This window comes from Mus musculus, chromosome 1 (assembly GCF_000001635.26).
Source record: "Mus musculus strain C57BL/6J chromosome 1, GRCm38.p6 C57BL/6J".
Taxonomy (NCBI): Eukaryota; Metazoa; Chordata; class Mammalia; order Rodentia; family Muridae; genus Mus; species Mus musculus.
In genome coordinates, this window is record NC_000067.6 from 188,953,519 (window position 1) to 188,971,094 (window position 17,576).

Below are 17,576 nucleotides of genomic sequence, written 5' to 3' on the forward strand. Positions count from 1 at the left end.
TAGTAAGGTCCAGGAACTCCAAGCCATGAAATGGAAATTGTACCACCTGCTTTTAGGCTGAGTCTTTCCACATTATTTAATACAATCATGAATCCCTCACAGAAATGACCATCATGGGTAACAGTCAGTTCCATCTGGAGTGTTAGTTTCATTGCTCTCTCCAGATGACACCCCTGTTAGCTGGTGTTAAACAGTGGACACTTACCCATTCTTTCTTTTGTCTAGTTTTCTTCTTCCAGGTCACCTGCACGACCGACATTGGAAGTGTTAAGACTCCACTGGTCCAATATGATGCTGCTACTGGATCTGGTAAATGTTGCTCTTGTTTAGTGTGGCAGCTATTCAGTTTCCTCAAGAGACAGGCAAAGGTCTGTGTATAGACACTGCTGACACATTAGTGGTAGACTTTATGGAAGAAACTGTGGTGTGTCATAAAGGAAGGAAGGGAGGAAGGAAGGGAGGGAGGGAGGGAGGGAGGGAAGGAGGGAGGAAGGGAGGGAGGGAGGGAGGGAGGGAGGGAGGGAAGGGAAACAGGCAGGGAAGGGAAGAAGGAAGAGAAAGAAAATTTACAGGTCCTAATGAAACTTCTGTTAGACAAGGGGTTAGGGTTACTTTCAAAAGCCATGTCACTGAATTGTCAATATGGTAAACACCAAAGCGACCTGATTAAACTTCTCGTTTGAACATTTTCCTCAAATAATTTTATGACTTCATCTACAGAAGGGCAGCAGAGAGAGTCTAGGGAAGATGAGAAGATGGAAGACAATAGGTGACCAATTCAGTTCCTGATGGTCCAAATGATGTTCTGGAGTCAGAGCCTACAGTGGTGACCTGGGGACATTTCTATCTGTGTCCTTCATGGATTCTGATGTCTTACAGGCTAGGGAGATGGCTCTGTGAGGAAAACGCTCAGCACACATTCATGAAGACCTAGAATCCCCAGAACCCACTTAGAGGCAGGGATGGAGTCACACTCTGTAACCCCAGTGCTCCTAAAGCAAAATGGGAAGCGGAGGCAGGAGACTGACTCCCTAGAAGCTCGGAGGCTAGCCAGCCTAGCATAGCATTAGCAAACAGGAGACCACGTATCAAGTAAGGTTGAAGGCAGAGACTGACAACACCTAAGGCTGTCCTCTGACCTCTGTATGTTTTTCCCCAACCCTCCTCCCTTCTTGTTTCAATCAACAGATATCCTTTCCCCATACTGTGCATATTTGGGTATTCTATAGATATCAGACGTAACATGACCCTTCCTATATAGCTGATCTCATTATATTCAGAGCTGTGAGACAGAAAACGTCATTGGATAAACTTCAAGAAATCCAGTTCCCCCGTTGGATAGTCCAGGAATGCTCTGCAAACTTGTGCGGATGCTCACTCTCTCCAACATGGTCTTCCTACCCACTCCCGGCCGGGACGTCTCCTTTAAAGTGTTTCTCTGATTTACATGTTCATAAGAATCAGCTCTGAGTGCTCAGTAATTATACAGATATACAGATGGGAGGGGACTGAGGACTGTGGCCTTTAAAATAGGTCCAGCCCCATGATTCTGACACTGGGCCCCAGCACCTCATGCTGACTAATCCATATTCCACGTCAGTACAGAGTCACACTCATTTGATTCCAGTTAGAGTCAGGATTTCCTTGTAGCCAGCCTCCAAACACAGGGATCACCCCAACTATGACCCTGTACTTGATCAACAAGGCAAAGTAATAGTTGAGTCTGAGAGGAAAATGGAAGGATGGACAGGATCCTGTTTTCAGCCTTTTGTCAGAGTAGCAACTTCCAGTCAGCTCTTGAGACAAATGGAGCTTCCCACTGTGGGAAAGCTGGGCTGAAGGTAGCCCTTGTGTCTGGAGGAGGGCTCTCAGCAGAGCAGAGAGGGGAAATTCCCTGGACTGCTGGTTCTGAGATGTGCTGCCCAGCATACATCTCTAGTCAGTTTTAATTTTCATAATGTAATTTCTAAAGAGTTCCTGTTCCATTGCCTGAAGGCAGCCTCCAAGCGGAGGAAGAAGCAGGCAGTGTTTTCTACGGCTGGGATTTCCCTTCGGAGGCTTCCCCCAGGCACCCTGCCCTTCATTCCCTATGTACTCCTAGGCAAAGAGCACATGGAGCCAACTGGATGTCCCTGGGGTCCCAGCGCTGTGTCACATACACAGGGGAACTTAGCTCTTCTCTCCTGCGCAGCCAAGGCTCAGTTTTCAACCACCACACAGCTTCTCACCGTGAAGGCGAAGCCTACTGGAGCTTTGTCTTCAACCCTTTGTTTCAGAAGTGAGGAAGACGAGGTCCAGGACATCGGTGACCTTTCTTGCCCTGTCACTGCTGGCTTCACAAAGGTGTACCCTCCTCTCAGGGTCTGGACTCAGTTTGTCACCTCATAGCATTCTCCTGGAGGATATGCATGTGAAGCACATCTTCGCTGCCCTCTGGTTCTGATCTGTGCAGAGCAGGGAGGTATCCCGAAAACATGAGGTTTTCAGTGCCAACAGCTTCTCCTCTGCCTCTGCCACTGGTAGGCAGGGCTTTGGTCGTCAGCTTCAGGCCAGCCCAGGCAGCAGCTGCATCATAGTCAATGCTCTCTAAGCTATTCCTAGTGAAAGGATGGACAGCTGATGTAAGGCCCTCTCCTGTCGGTTAGCCAACCAATGGCATGATTCTACTGCCTTATACTGTTCTGTAGGGAGCCCATGGCTCCATTCCCCCCATGCTCTTCTATCCCCACACATAAGGCAGTTCTACCCATCATATCTAGAAACCTCAGAGCTCACTGTGTTATCCAGCTTTCCTTCACTGTCACAAAGATCTGAGAAAAACAACATAAGAAGGGGTTTGTGTAGGCTCAGGGTTCCAGAGATTTCAGTCCATGGACACTTGCCCCTATTGTCCCTGAGTCTGAGGCATGGATGTTACCTCATGACAACCACGAGGTAGAGACAGACGGGTCTGGCCCAAGTATACCCTTCATCTCATGTCCTCAGCAACCTACTTCCCCCACCAGGCCACACCTCTCAACAGCCCTCTAAGGCTCAACCTTGACAGTGGATTTGCCCATTGGTGGGGTGAGAACCTTAATAATACAGTCACTGTCATTGAGCCGTCCCCAGACGCTGCTGTCCTAGGAACCAAGCATCCCACACAGATCCAAACTGGAACACTCACTGAACTTTGTCGAGTGTTCATGTGAACTTTGAATGTCCTGTGCTTAGAAGATAGTATCAACGTTAGCACACAAATCTAGGAAAGAGGCACAACAGATACTTCCCTCTATAGCAGGCTCCCCCAGTATATTTGAGATGATTGTTAGGGCACTGGCTAATTAACAGAGGCCAAGGGAAAAACCATGGAACCATGGGAAAACTGTAGTAGGAACATGCTGTTGACATTCACAGTGGAAAAGATCGGATATTTCAAAATCCAGTTTGTACAAACCCTCTGAGGAGTAGAGCTATTGCCTGAGGTGAGGGAGCCTTGGATACCCTCAATATACATCTTGGTGATTTGGGAGAGCCCACTGCTCAGGACACACTGCCAAGGATGGGGAAACCCTCTTTTAAAGATTGTTGTCTCCTGTCTACCAGCCACTCTTTCTAAGGTCATGGTGGCCTGCAGCACTGCGAGCTGCTGACTGTCTCCCTGCAGCACCCAAAGCCAACACTGTGGCTCACATGCAGTTAGACTCAAGCACGGGAGGTCCTGCTTCTCAAACACAGCACCCAAAGCTTTCTTTCCGTGGTTTTTGCAGGCCTGGTGCTGACAACTCCTGGAGAAAAGAAGGGAGCAGGGACCAAAAGCACAGAGTTCTACAGTGAGCTGTGGTTTATTATGGTAATGGCTGTGGTGGGCCTGATCTTGTTGGCCATTTTTCTGTCCTTGATTCTACAAAGAAAAATCCACAAGGAACCATGTATCAGAGAGCGACCTCCCTTGGTACCTCTTCAGAAACGAATGACCCCACTGAGCGTCTACCCACCAGGGGAAACCCATGTGGTATGTATGGAAAGATAGACTCTTCCTAGTGTGGCTTGCTTTCATTCTTATGAATTCACTTATCACTCTGACAGCTGTTTGGTGAAGTATTTATGCATAAAGTCATACTGGCAAACATAGGTAATTTAACTTCATCCTCTCCAATTTAGATATCCTTGAAACCTTTCTCTTGCCTAACTGCTTTTGCAAAGACTCCAGTACTATGTTAACAGCAGTAAGGCTGGGTGGGCATCATTGTCTTCTTTCAAGAGAGAAATGCCTTTTACTTTTGCCCAATATGTGATTGCTTTTATTGTAAATGCCCTTTATTCTATGGAGGTAAAATGATAAGCCCTATGGTTTCTGTTCTTCTGTTGATACAGTGTATCACATTTCTTGATTTGTATATGTTGAACCACCCTTGCATGCACAGGTGCTTGTCTGGTTTAGTATCAAGGTAATGTTAGCTTCATAAAGAGTTTGAAAGAATTCTGGTTATTTTTGATTTTTGGAATAGTTTTTCAAAGTATAGAGATAGTTATCCTTTAAAATGCTTCCAGTAAAACAGTCAGATCCTGAACAATTTTAATGGATTTAATGTTTTAAATATTTTATCCTATTTTTAATTATGTTTATGTGTCTGTGTATAATACACGTGTGTGAGTACAGATGCCTGCAGAGGCCAGAAGGCATCAGATTTCCCTGGAGCCGGAGTTACAGGCAGTTGAGAAATGCTCTACGTGAGTGCTACGAACAAAACATGGGTCCTCTTCAAGAGCCATGAACACTCTCACCAGCCAAGTCATCTTCCTAGCCCTGAGTGAAAGAATCTTAATTGTTTCAACATCACTTGCTGCTGATTATTAGTCAGATTTTCTGTTCATCTTGATTCACTCTGGGGCATATTATATATGCTCCCAACTTACAGGGATTACAGACCTGAACTACCAAGCTCAGATCATTTTCTATTCCCATTTGTGTGATAAATATGTCTCCAAACTTTTTTTTTTTAGCATACATGGTGTATCTTTATAGTAAAGCAATGAAGAGGAGTTTCTTGTATGCAGCATATAGTTGTGCCTTAGGATTTTTGTTGTTCTCTTGTTTTATGTGCCTGGGGAAGTCAGAATGGCTTGCAACTCATAATCTGCCTCCCATCTACTTAGAGTTGTACACCACTATATATGGCTTTAAAATAATTCTTAATTCTATCAATCTATTATCCCTTGATTGGTGAATTTAATCTATTTATAGGCAAGGATGTTAAAACATTTTCTATCATTTTGAAAACTGTATTTTGCTTTCCTTGCATTTATGTTTTTGATTTTAAATCTTTGGGGTGTTGTTCCAATAAGTCTTACACATTTGTGTTTTCATGACAGCAGTTACAACCCCCTCATTTCTAGTTAGGATGCCCCTGTGTTTCTTTCTGTGGGCAAATTCCTAAGCTCCTCTTTAGACAAAATAGGAAAGACTTTACTTGGGGTGTATTATTTTAGCATGTTTCCTATTCTTTATTTTAAATATGCAATACCATTCTCTTCTCGTTATAAATTTTCTGTGAAAACTCTGCTACAAATCTGAGGAGCCCCTTAATGTTTTGAGAATTCTTTGTCATACACACAATATTTACTAAAATATACCATGGTTGAGATCTCTTTTGGATGAAGGTAGTTTGGGTTCTTTCATTGATATCCATATCTCTTAAGATTGTTTTTATTAATGTATTATTATGTTCATATAGTTATGCAATGTATATTGACCATATCCATCCACCATTACCCTCCTTCTTCCAGCTCAATGCTTTCCTTTTTAATAATTTGTTATTATTACCAATATCCCAGTACAATTAATGTTGCCTATATGTTCATGAGTGTACGGGACCATCCCCTGGAGCATGAGAAAACTATCAGTGGCGGCATCCCCCAAAGAAGACCATGTTTTCCTCTCTCAGCAGCCACCAACTGCCAATAGCTCTTCTGATAGGAGTGACACATGCTGGAATTTTGACTGGCTTACTCTTGTGCATATAACCATAGTTGTTGTGGGCTGATCTGTGCAGCAGCCCTGTCCTATCCAGAAATTACATACAGCTCTCCTTCCCACCCACCAGCTCTTGGGGAATTTTCAGCCATTATTTTATGAGTTTTGTCAGCACCTTTTCTTCACTTTCTATAATTCTTAAGATGCAAATATTAGGTCACTATAAGCCTTGTAAGTTTCCTTGGTCCATTTTCATCTTAATGTGCTAGTATCAGTAAGCTGTCTCCCAAGTTCTGAATTCCTTCTTTAGTTTGTCCTATGGTATTGTGGAAATTTTCCTTCAATTTTTTTTTTCATTTCACCCATGAAAGATTCCTGATTCTTTTACTGACTTCTTGGTGAATGCCTCGCTCACCTACATTATCCCATCATTCTTTGCACTATTCATCTGTAGTCGTGTCTCAGTTTCCTTAGGGTCATGTTTACTGTTTTAGAAATGCTGTAGATTTCCTTCAAATTTGGATTTGTTCTTGAGAAATTCTTATTATGTCTACTGTAACATTTTTCTTCCATTTTTATACAGTCGTTTTTATAGGAAGAGGCTGTTGTGGTGGTTGTTGTCTATATAACTGAATGACAGTTTTTTAAAAATTGGTTATAACGGAGCCCAAGAACATAGTCCCTTCATCTTTGGCTTATGATCAGGTGTGACTGAAGTCTTTAACAGACAAGATTGCAGCATTCATGGTGGTACTGATTTGTTTTAAGGTAGACATAGGCTTAGAAGGGTCTGTGTCTTTAGGCCCAACAGAGTCAGCTCCAGGAGCACTAGGGCGATGAGCAGCTGCCAGTCTAGGTGGCACTGGTATGGAGAGGAACATATTCCCTTGTGACACAGCAGTGATAGTTCTTGAGCCCACATTAGGATGGGCCTTTTTTCAGGTACCGGGGATGTTCAAAAACAGTGATAGCATCTATGGGCCAATGAACTGGGGACTTTCTCTAGGTCCTATAGGCAAGGCACCAGCAGTTATGGCCCCTAGTCCATGGTCTGCGATGCGCCTTCCCTCCCTCAGTTATCTAAAACACAGTTTTCATTTAGGCTTGTGCTCTGTCCTACCTACTCCTAGGGATGACCTGCAGACAACTTTCACTTGGTCTCACAAGTCATAGGTGCTTCTGAGGCTTGTGGCTCTGTTCTCTAATAGTCCTACTGCTTCAGAGACTGGATGGGGATGTCCCTAAAGGAACAGCTATTGTGGGGTAATACTTGTGATGCCAATAGTTACCATCCTGGATTCAATATACACAGATGCTTTCCCTGAGCCCCAGGGTCAAGCTTGCGTGATCATCCTTTTCTACCTGTAGCTCCAGTCTTAAAATTACCAGCTAGGAGGGAGAGCTCCTATAGATCCTCTTATGCAGTGTGTTGCCAAGGTTACAGCCACTGGTTACTGTGTTCTGAAGCCAAATGGCTTGGCTCCCAAAGCATGGGTGAAATTGGCATGATCCTGCAATGGCTGCAGTCTCAAAGTTGCTAGATGGGGAAGGAACTCCCTAGATCACACGCAGTGGAGGGTAAGTGTTGGTGGGGCCTGGACCACTTGTGCTTCTGGACCTACTGGGTTTCCCTGGTACTTCTGTCAGCAGTAGGTGTGGCGACGTGGATAAAATCAGGGCTTTTCAGCAGTGGCTACAGTTCAACTGCAGTGTAAAAAGATCCTCCCCAATTTGTGAGCTTGTGGCCATAGCAGCTGCTGGACTTTAAGCTGCAGGATCCTGTGAGAACAACCTTCTGCCCAGAAAGGTAAAGATGCATACTGACCCAAGTATGTACTACCCCCTTGGGCAAGACCTAGTATTTGGCTTCTATTTCCCATGCCAAGATGTTATCAAAAGGGGAGTGTTATAGGCTGGGTATGGTCTGGGGGAGGTTCAAAGTGAGTGCCTTCCTTAGCTCATGGGAATCACTACTCTGTTTTAATTTGTGCTGAGACTGAAAGCAGGACCTTGAACATGCTAGGGAAGTGTTCTTCCAGTAAGCCACAGCCCTAGCTAGCTAGGAGTTGCTTTTATAACAATCATCTCCCCAAACTACAGTTTTCATTTATAAGTCCAGTGGCTGTCTCACTCAGGTTGCCTGCTTTTGATGCTATGTTCCATACTACTGGTACTTGCTTGTATGGTTCCAGCAACATCTGGTTCTATCCTGGACAGGACCCCGTTGATAATGTGCAGCATCTGGGTCCATTTCAGACTGGACCCCGTTGACAAGGATGTACATTGCTTCCCTTGATTCTGTAGGCCACCTTCTGCTGATTGTTCCTGCTCTTTAGGGTGTCTATCACTTCTGATTCTCAGAGTTCATCCTCTTGGCTCAAACCCTCTTCTGTCATAGAGTGATGTGAAGGGTATTCCTCAGCCACCTTGGCTCTGAACCCCTGAAGCAATGTTGAGCAAAGACTGATGCACCCATTCGTCTTTTCTTCTCAGTTTGATTCTGTGGCTGATATATCTGACGTGTCCAGCAATGTCACCCTAAAAAGTTACACCATGCATTTTGAGGTACCTCTGTGTGCTGCATGAATGCCATCTGCTCTTTTGCATGTTGTGCTGACTGTCTGGACCATTAAATTAGAAAACTCTGGATGCTTCAGTCAGTTAGAATTTACTGTAAGAGCACATCTTAGACTATAATTATGGAGACATCGTGCCTTGCTGGTGATAGTGACTGAGCTGACGAGTTACAGACTCGAGATTCCTATAAGAAGGTAAATACGCAAATAAGAGGAAAGAAGGGCTCACTTCTCACACATAACCAGAACTCTGAAAATAAATGTGTATTGTTCATAGTGGACAGGCATGAAACAATACAGTTCACCTTTAATGAGATGGAAGAGAAGCTCCTCAAAGGACAGGCTCCATGTCAATGTGCAGGTAAAGAGCACCTTAATCCAGATCCAAGCCTCTGCTTTCACTGCTTGGCAGGCCTGGTCGCATAGGAAGAAACAGCTACCAAGGCAGGTCACGAATGCCCTAGAGAATACAGCATTGCCACTAACACCAGCATCAGCACATTGTCTCGGGGAAACAAGGACACAATTATTCCAGATATTCAGTTGTGGAGTTGAAGTTCAGTTGTAGGAGGCTTGAGGAAGCCATCTCATTCTATCACCTGTGTGAATTCCAGTTCCCAACCACACACCACCATCTGCCCATCTCCAACAGCAGCTTCCTTTGCAGGGATTAGCCGACACCAGACTCCCTAGGTCTGGGACACCTATGAGTATTCGGAGCAGCCAAAGTGTGTCTGTACTGCGGATCCCAAGTCAAAGCCAACTGAGCCACGCCTACTCCCAGAGCTCTCTCCACCGCAGTGTCAGCCAGCTCATGGACATGGCAGACAAGAAGGTTGTTACGGAAGACTCACTGTGGGAAACTATTATGGGCCACAGCAGTGGACTGGTGAGTGCATCTGCGTCTTGTACACACACCGTTACAGTGTGCACACAATTATGTTGTAAACTGGCTTAACAGTGTTGCTGTGTGGTTAGCAGGTAGGAACAGCTGTTGACCTGCTGTATGATAAAGCATTCAGCAAATACAGGAAAAAAACCCAGAAACAAACCTGAAGGCAGCATAAAACACCCTTGGTTTACTTTAAACCTCTAGAAAGCTATGATACAAGTTACCACTATCCATTCATCCATTGAGACACTGTTGTGAGTCTCAGTGATAAGTTTCTCCTGTCTCGACCTCCTCAATGCTAGAATTACAGACAGGTAGTAGCATGTGCCTGCTTTAAAAACAAACAGTGCAGCACTGGGGACTGAACCCAGGGCTCTGTGTGCTAGACACACACTGTACCACCAGTCCTGTCCCCATTCATGAGGTTCATCTTTCAAGGATTTAGTCCAGTGGTTCAGACTCTGGCTTGGAGGAGTCAGCTACAAGCTCTCCAGTGTCTGAGAGGATGGACCTGGTAGGATTTTTACCAACTACGCTGCTTTTCATACTAGATAAAATCCTCTGGACAGAATGCTTTTCGATTTAGCTGGTAAGAGAAGGCAGTGAGGGCAGAGAGCTTAGCTCTTCCAGTGTCCTTTCCTTCCATCCGGCTGCATATGCACGGGAGTTCTGACCACCTTTCCCATGGTTTCTGCACTTTCCCTTCACTGCAAAGTGGGCAACTTCCATGATTGTCTTTTCAACTAATGGCAAATGGTAAAAGTAAAGGGATCAATAGCTTGGCTCCAGATTCACTTTTCTGCCATCACCTGAGCCTTTTGCACTTGCTCTGAAGATTAAATACACATAACGAAGTAAGAAATTACCTTCCAGGGGCTGGGATTGCAGCTCAATTGGTAGAGTGCCCACCTAGCATGCATGAAGCTTTGTCCAGTCCCTAAAACCACACTCAAGTGGAACACTGTAGTGCACACCTATAATGCCAGCACCAGGAGGTGGAAACAGGAAAATCAAAAGTTCAGGGTCATACTTAACTACATGGAAGTTTGAAGCCATTTGGGAGACATGAGACCTTGCCCTTAACACACACACACACACACACACACACACACACACACACACACACACACAAAACCCTTTTTGCAAATCCTGCTTCATCTTAATACAGCTCACTCAACTACATAATTTCATCCCAGATCTACTTCTTAAATGGCAGGGTTAATTAAGCTGAAATAAACAATTGCTAAATTATCTTTTTCATCCAAAAGAGACATGTATTTGATGTAACACATGTGCCATAATCTTCATGCAGTTTAGGAAGGTTTGTTAGCATCCTTGTGGAACAAGCCTAGGGTCAGATGTGCCTGGGACTACCCAAGAACCCATTCGTCATTCATCTTTCTATAAATTGAGATCATTGGCTTTACCTGTAAGGGGTGTAGACAGTGGCCATGTGTTTGCCTGGTATGCAGTTCTAGTAGAGGGCAGTGTACAGAAGGGGTCGGTGGAATCCTGTAAAGGTGCCACCACCTGGCAAGTTATTGGCTCATTATGAAATCATCACACTAACCATGTTGATAAATACAGTACAGCATAGGAAGCAACAGGGTACAATAGTTTGTACTGTCTTCTATTCTTTCTTAACTCTTTTAAATGAAAATACCTATATATAGATTCACGTTTTCCCCACTCTGCAGATAAACTGAGCCGCTCAGAGGCTATCATTAGCTGAGCTGGATTAGCACCTGACCCCTTTAATGAAGGGAATTTAAAGGAAGGTCGGCCTTAAAGCACAGCCTAGTGTTGAACATGTTTTCTATCACAGCGATGGACTGAATGAGGAGCAAACGCTAATGGCAATTCAGTGTCTTATGCAATGACTGGCTTGCTTTTCAGTATGTGGACGAAGAAGAGCTCATGAACGCCATCAAGGGTTTCAGCTCCGTGACCAAGGAGCACACCGCCTTTACCGACACCCACCTCTGAATAAACAATCAAGTTAGAGCGTGGAACCCTGGGATGCATGCTCTGCACACTGTTTTTTTTTTTTTTCCAGTTGCCACCACATGTGATAAAAGCTGAAAAAAGCTGAAACAAAATGTTTCATTCTTCCTAAAAGAGACCTAAAAATTATCTTTCTGCTTGTCTTGAATAAGGAGATTGTATGCACTCACATGCTTCCATTGCCCATTCTGTGGGAAGCGAAGCAGGCAATCTGCTGGGCTCTGCCCGTGACTCTGTCTGTTAAAGGAACCTGTTTAAACCCAGGCAAGTCTTCTAAGAGGCTAGTCTTGCCCTTTCCAACCTGCTATTTCTACCAGAGAGGAAGAAACCTTACAAGCAACAGCTGCACTAGCCATCACAGCTCTGCACACGCACAGGTTAAGGTTCTAGAGCTGTGGCTTCCAACAGTGCAGGCGCCCTCAGCTGTGCACAGCTCGCTCACTCACTGAAGTCGGTCGGTTGGTACTACTGGAATATCTTTGCTTGAACTGAGGTACTGTTTCAAAGCTAAAACTTGTGAAATTGTTGATCGATCTGTCCTTGGAAAAAAACTTAAGAAAAACCCTCCTTTCCTTCAGTCTTACGGTTCTAGAAAATTATTCCCAATCTATGTGACAGTATCTTGTAAGGCAGGTGAAAAAGCTTTAGGGGGACTAACTCGCTTAGCTGACTGGAGACCCACTATTTACTGCCATGATCCAACTGTCTAAGGCTGGACTTTGGGAGTGCTGGACTGTCACCTAAATCTGTGACAAGAGCAGCTCCCAGATACTTGCCAGTCTTAAATGTCAAAACATAGATCTGGATTAAACACTTCTGCTACAAGCACATCTGTACTGGCTAGTTTTGTGTCAACTTGTCACAGCTGGAGTTATCACAGAGAAAGGAGCTTCAGTTGAGGAAATGCCTCCCTGAGATCCAACTGTAAGGCATTTTCTCAATTAGTGATCAAGGGGGAAAGGCCCCTTGTGGGTGGGACCATCTCTGGGCTGGTAGTCTTGGGTTCTATAAGAGAGCAGGCTGAGCAAGCCAGTAAAGAGCATCCCTCCATGGCTCTGCATCAGCTCCTGCTCCCTGACCTGCTTGAGTTCCAGTCCTGACTTCCTTTGGTGATGAACAGCAGTATGGAAGTGTAAGCCGAATAAACCCTTTCCTCCCCAACTTGCTTCTTAGTCATGATGTTTGTGCAGGAATAGAAACCCTGACTAAGACAACATCTAAAGTAGAGGGGCATCCACAGTGCCTGTACAAATCATAATGTGCGTTTTCCTGTCTTGCCAAAAGATGACCAGTCTACTGGATTCTATCTCACACAATCTTTAGGTTATAACAACAGTGGGCCTGCCTCTCATGGCTACAGCTTTGAATTAAACCGAAGTCATAAGGCCCTATACCTGGGCAGCATTTTTCTGATCAAGAACAAAATCATTACTGAGAAACAGTTGTCTAACCATCTCTTAAAAACTTAAGCCTAATGTCTGTCTAGGAACTGTGACCCCAGGAGTGTGAAGGAGACATTCTAACATCCTTACTCTTTAGTGATAGTTCCCTGTTCCGTGTTTAAAGCCATGCAGGTGGCCAACATTAATCACTTTTCTAATTGTCACAGCAAGTTGAGGACCTGATCCTCGGGGTCACAACAGGAGCCTATGGCTCCTTCAGGCCTTTCCTTTATCTCCACCCTTGCTTGACCATAGCTTCACTTGGAAGTATGGAGGACATTTCTCTGTTGACACTCTTTTGTAGACCGAACACTGGTTAGAGATGATTGGATACCCTCTCTGAACAAGAGAACAGGTCAACCTTGGGACCTAGTTAATCTTGAAGGAAAAGGGAGGAAATATTTTCCCTTTTGATCCCTCTGAGCATATCGGTCTCCCAGGTATGGCTCCCGAACACTTAAAAGTATCAGAGTGATATAACTGGCCTTCTAACTACTGAGTAATTTTTAGATGAAACTTGGGGTGGGGAGATCAAACACTTAAAACTTTGTTTAGACATGTGTTTTTGTTCTTTAATCCAGTCCTTGTAATTGCTACAGACTAGATCAATAACTCTGATTTAAGCAGTTTGTTAAAATGTATTGAACTTTAACCTTTTATAACTTGCTCCTGTAACTTTCTTTCCCATTCTAAGAAATTATGAGACTTAATAACAGTAATAGGCTGACAGTCTGAACAAACCTACCTGTGGCTTTTCCAAGTCAGCATGGCTGATGTCATGGCAGTCGTTTGGCTTCAAAGATAGTTTTTTTGTAATAGCACCGTAATAAAAGAAAGTTGAATCCAAACTACATTCATAGTAACTTAATACCACCTGTATACACACTGCTACACTGTGGGGCTAGGTGGGTTCCCAGGCAAACCTTACAGAAAACAGTCTTCATTCAGCTCACAGACGGTCTGCCACACAGGGGTGCTCTTGGCTGAGTATAATCAGCACATAACGAAAACTGGTGCTGAGTTTCCTCTACGGGGTCTGCTCTTCATTGGCTGCTTTATTTTCATCATAAGTAAGTCATGATGTCTCTACTCTTTGATTCTGTGGCAGGGAGAAGCAGCCAGAGGGCTAGTCTGACTCAGGAATCAGGACTGTGGAGAGCATTTGGAGACAAAAGCGATTGCATCTGAAATTCCAAAGCCTGCTCCTCAGAGAACTCAAACAGGACAGGACAATTTGATGCACACAAGGCATTTGTTGCTCTTCTATAAAACTGAAAACAGTAGTTTACAATAAGCAGACCTGTTGTTGAGTCCACTGACGACTGGCTTGACCCAAAATACCTGTCCTTATAACCAGTAAAGGCTTGTCCTGATGAGTCTCGTCAGCTACTGGGTCATGCAATAGAGACAGGGATAGACAGGCAAAAAATAGGTTTCTTCCTTTTGGAGCCTTTAAATTTTATACAGTCCCAGTAAGTGCTGGAGTACACATAATCAGGGAGAGTCACGCTGATAGAATTATCTGTCTTTCCCAGTGGTCTAGCCTGAGACCCTTCCTGATTAGCCTTGGGAGCCAACTGCTTGTAAGCCTGTACCCAACAATCAATTCTGGGTATTTGCAAATGGAGGCAGACAAGCTGAGAAACTCAATATCCTGTTTTTCCTTTGGTTCCTCTACTGAGAAGGCTCCATGAATAAAGGTGGGTGTGAATTCTCCTGTCATCTCAGGCAAGGGAAACATCCCAGGGTAAACTGGGGATACATACGCCCAGAAAAGACAATCAAAGGAGTTTGAGTCCAGTTGTGCTCAGTGTTAGAAAGCAGCTGAGTGCCGACAGTGGGAAACACTCCTTTGTCCTGTCTGCACTGAGGCAGAGGAGTCTTGGGTCAGGGTGGCCTTTTCTCTGCCAGGATCTCCCAGTCCGTGGATAGGTGGGAGTCACCAGGCATAGACTGGACTAAGAGTGGGATCTCAGCACCTACACCCGTCCCCCGCAGTTCCCGGTTCCTCTTTCTCAGAGCCATCATGTCCTCTTGTCTGTCCCTGCATGGACTTCAGCCCAGGTACTCCGTTTCCTTTGCTTCCAAGATAACTGATGCGTGATGCCACCATCCCTCAGAACTCTTGCCTTAAGAGTTACTCTCCATGGCTCAATGAGACACTTACGCGTGTTCAGAGACTGCACACCCTGTGTACTGCTCTGCTCCTGTGTCGTGTGATCCTGAAGTCCAAGGTTAAGGCATTTGCAGTGACCAGGAGTTTACCCGAGAGCAGAGCTGAGGTGGAACCAGATGGGGGAAGGAGGTACAAGCTACAGCTACTGGACAGGCAGGAAGACCAATGGAGCTTTCACCCCCAGCCTCCCACCCAAGCAGGATGGCCCTGTCTGCTCTATTGCTAGCAGCAGCTTGTCCTGCACCTGGTCCTGCACCACTGTAAATTCACAGGAATTTCTTGCCATCGTAGTCCAGGAGCCGATAACTGGGAAGGCTCCAAAGCCTCCTTCAGTAAGTTTATAAAGCTATGCTGCTGAGATAGCGCTCTCTCTGTTTCTTCCACAGACTGACTGTTGCAGGGCTGGCAGCCTTCTACAAGGGTATGCAATGCTGCTACTGGCACGTCCCACCGGCAGCCCCATAGCCAGTGCTCTTCCATTTGGGGGAACCTTAAGAGCCCACTGTCTCTTCTGGTCTGGAAAAGGTGTATGTGTGCAGGGAACATTTGTAAGGTTGGGACCACAAGTAAGCTGTTACTGGCTAGATGGTGCAGCCATGGCAGATCCTGTTCCTGCCACCCCAGATCTCTCCCACAGAGTAAAGAGCTTAAAGCTCCAAGGAAGAGCTAGGACAAGCCTGCAGTAAGTAGCCAGTGTCTAGGACAAACAGCTAAAGCCTATCTGGGGTTCCAGCGTGTAATGAAGCTCTCTTACACAGACATAGGCCTTCCTTCCCCTCCTAGTAACCTCAATTTAAATTTCAGGCAATTTCTACCTCAAACTCAAAGCAGGCATGGCACCATTTTCTCAGCTCTATGTCAGAAAACTCAAGACTGAGTACTAGAAATGGCTCAAGAAACAAGAAGTTGCAGAAGTGTCATCTTGCCCTGCTAGCTCATCTCCAGGTGTCTGCACTCAGCTTAAAATCTGAGGATGACCCGAGAGTGACTCTCTCTCCTTGCATACCCAGCGAGGACTCTACCTTCTGCAGGAGGAATGTGTCCAGTGTCTCTCGGGGTCCAGCATGCTGTGCTTCTGGGCTAAGGCACGGCAGCAGCTCCCCACTCAGTCCCAGGATAAAAGTGCACACTCTAGCAGCCCTTTACTGCCCTTCCTGGGTGGAGGTGAGAGCTAACAGGGATTCTGACCTTGAAGGAGTGGTTCGTTCGCAGAATCCCACGGCAGGGAAGGGGACCTTCTCCGTCCTCCTGATTTTCAGTCAGGTATATTTGCATAGATGTCATCTCAAGCCTGGATGAGCCCAGGAAATTTAACAGGATGCTGGTTCCTGTGTAGGGACTCACAGGATTAGACCAAGAATTCAACATCTGGCAATGGCAGAAGAGCCAGCTGCCAAAAAAGCAAGGAGCAGCTTTATCCCTTGTGGTCTGGGGAGTCTGCTGACAGGACGTTTGGTCCTCTCCTCTCCCATCTGTGCTGTAGAGACAACCATCCTAGAACTTCCTGTCATTTTTTTCCTGCTAGTGTCTTCCAGGAACAAGAAGCCACTACCGATCTCAGGAAGACTCCTTGACCTTTGTGACTGGCTATGTTCCTCTAACTCTTCCTCAACACGAGCTACATAAAGAACCTAGACGTTTACAAGTCTGGTGGCATGTGCTATGCTACTCTGGCACGCATGCTGGCATCTGGAAAAAACACTAACTGGTGAAAAAGGCGGAGGCAGGGGAAATGATGCAGTGAACATACATGCAAAGATGGTGTGCGTACGTACATATGAACTCAGTCATACATAAGAGTGACTTATGGAACCACAAAGTAACGAGTGTGGTCTGCTCCAGTGCACACTACGATACACTGCCACACCCTTCCCAAACGAGTCACTCAAATAAGGCAAGGCTGGAATGGTGCTGGGACAACGAGACTTAATGCCAAGCAATCATGATGAGAAAGCCGAGAAGGAAATGATAGGTTTTGCAACCAAAAGATGTCAGTGCAAAAGCTGGCCGAGCCCTGGCTAAGTCCCCCCTGCTCTGACTGCACTGAGAAGAGATAGATGCTTCTCCACTCAGTGCACCAGGACACTGACAACCAAGTGCTCCGACTAGTCATGTGGAACGCCATCTTCCCTGTCTGCAGCAGTCAGAGTACACAGATCTGTTTCATTATTGTTCTTTGAGTCACTGCTCTGGCAATGTAGGCACAGCAAATAGAGGCAGACAAGTGGGATCCAGCTCTGCTGTAGATGGAAGACGAGGCTAGGCCAGTAGAATGCTGCAGTCCGTGCTTTTGGGAAGCCACTCTTCCATGTGTCTTTGAGACACTGGCTCATGATATAGCCCAGGTTGGCCTCCATCTACCAGGTTGAGATTAAGGTTCACTCTACCTTTTTATTAAATTTTAGTCCCAACTTCTCCTCTCATCTCTAGTGGTCTTCTGACATGGTAAGTACAGTGTTTCTTTTTTACACACTCATGTGGGTGGAACTTACACAGCATAAGGTTCCTTAAATAACTGAAGACACACTGC

At 45.3% G+C, this 17,576-nt stretch overlaps 1 protein-coding gene across 2 annotated transcripts in view; it reads left to right on the top strand.

Annotated features, from left to right (window-relative positions):
- Ush2a (usherin) overlaps nucleotides 1-11,979 on the top strand; it is a 702,660-nt gene extending 690,681 nt beyond the window's left edge. Inside the window, exons 41-45 of one of the 2 annotated variants that reach the window (XM_017319869.1) lie at nucleotides 226-309; nucleotides 3,750-3,994; nucleotides 8,450-8,521; nucleotides 9,200-9,421; nucleotides 11,321-11,979. In XM_017319869.1, coding sequence (XP_017175358.1) covers nucleotides 226-309; nucleotides 3,750-3,994; nucleotides 8,450-8,521; nucleotides 9,200-9,421; nucleotides 11,321-11,410 — 713 coding nt within the window. In that variant the 3' untranslated portion in view covers nucleotides 11,411-11,979. The remainder of the gene's footprint in view (nucleotides 1-225; nucleotides 310-3,749; nucleotides 3,995-8,449; nucleotides 8,522-9,199; nucleotides 9,422-11,320) is intronic. The other variant, NM_021408.3, reaches the window with a different exon arrangement.
- The last annotated feature ends 5,597 nt before the right edge of the window (nucleotides 11,980-17,576 follow it).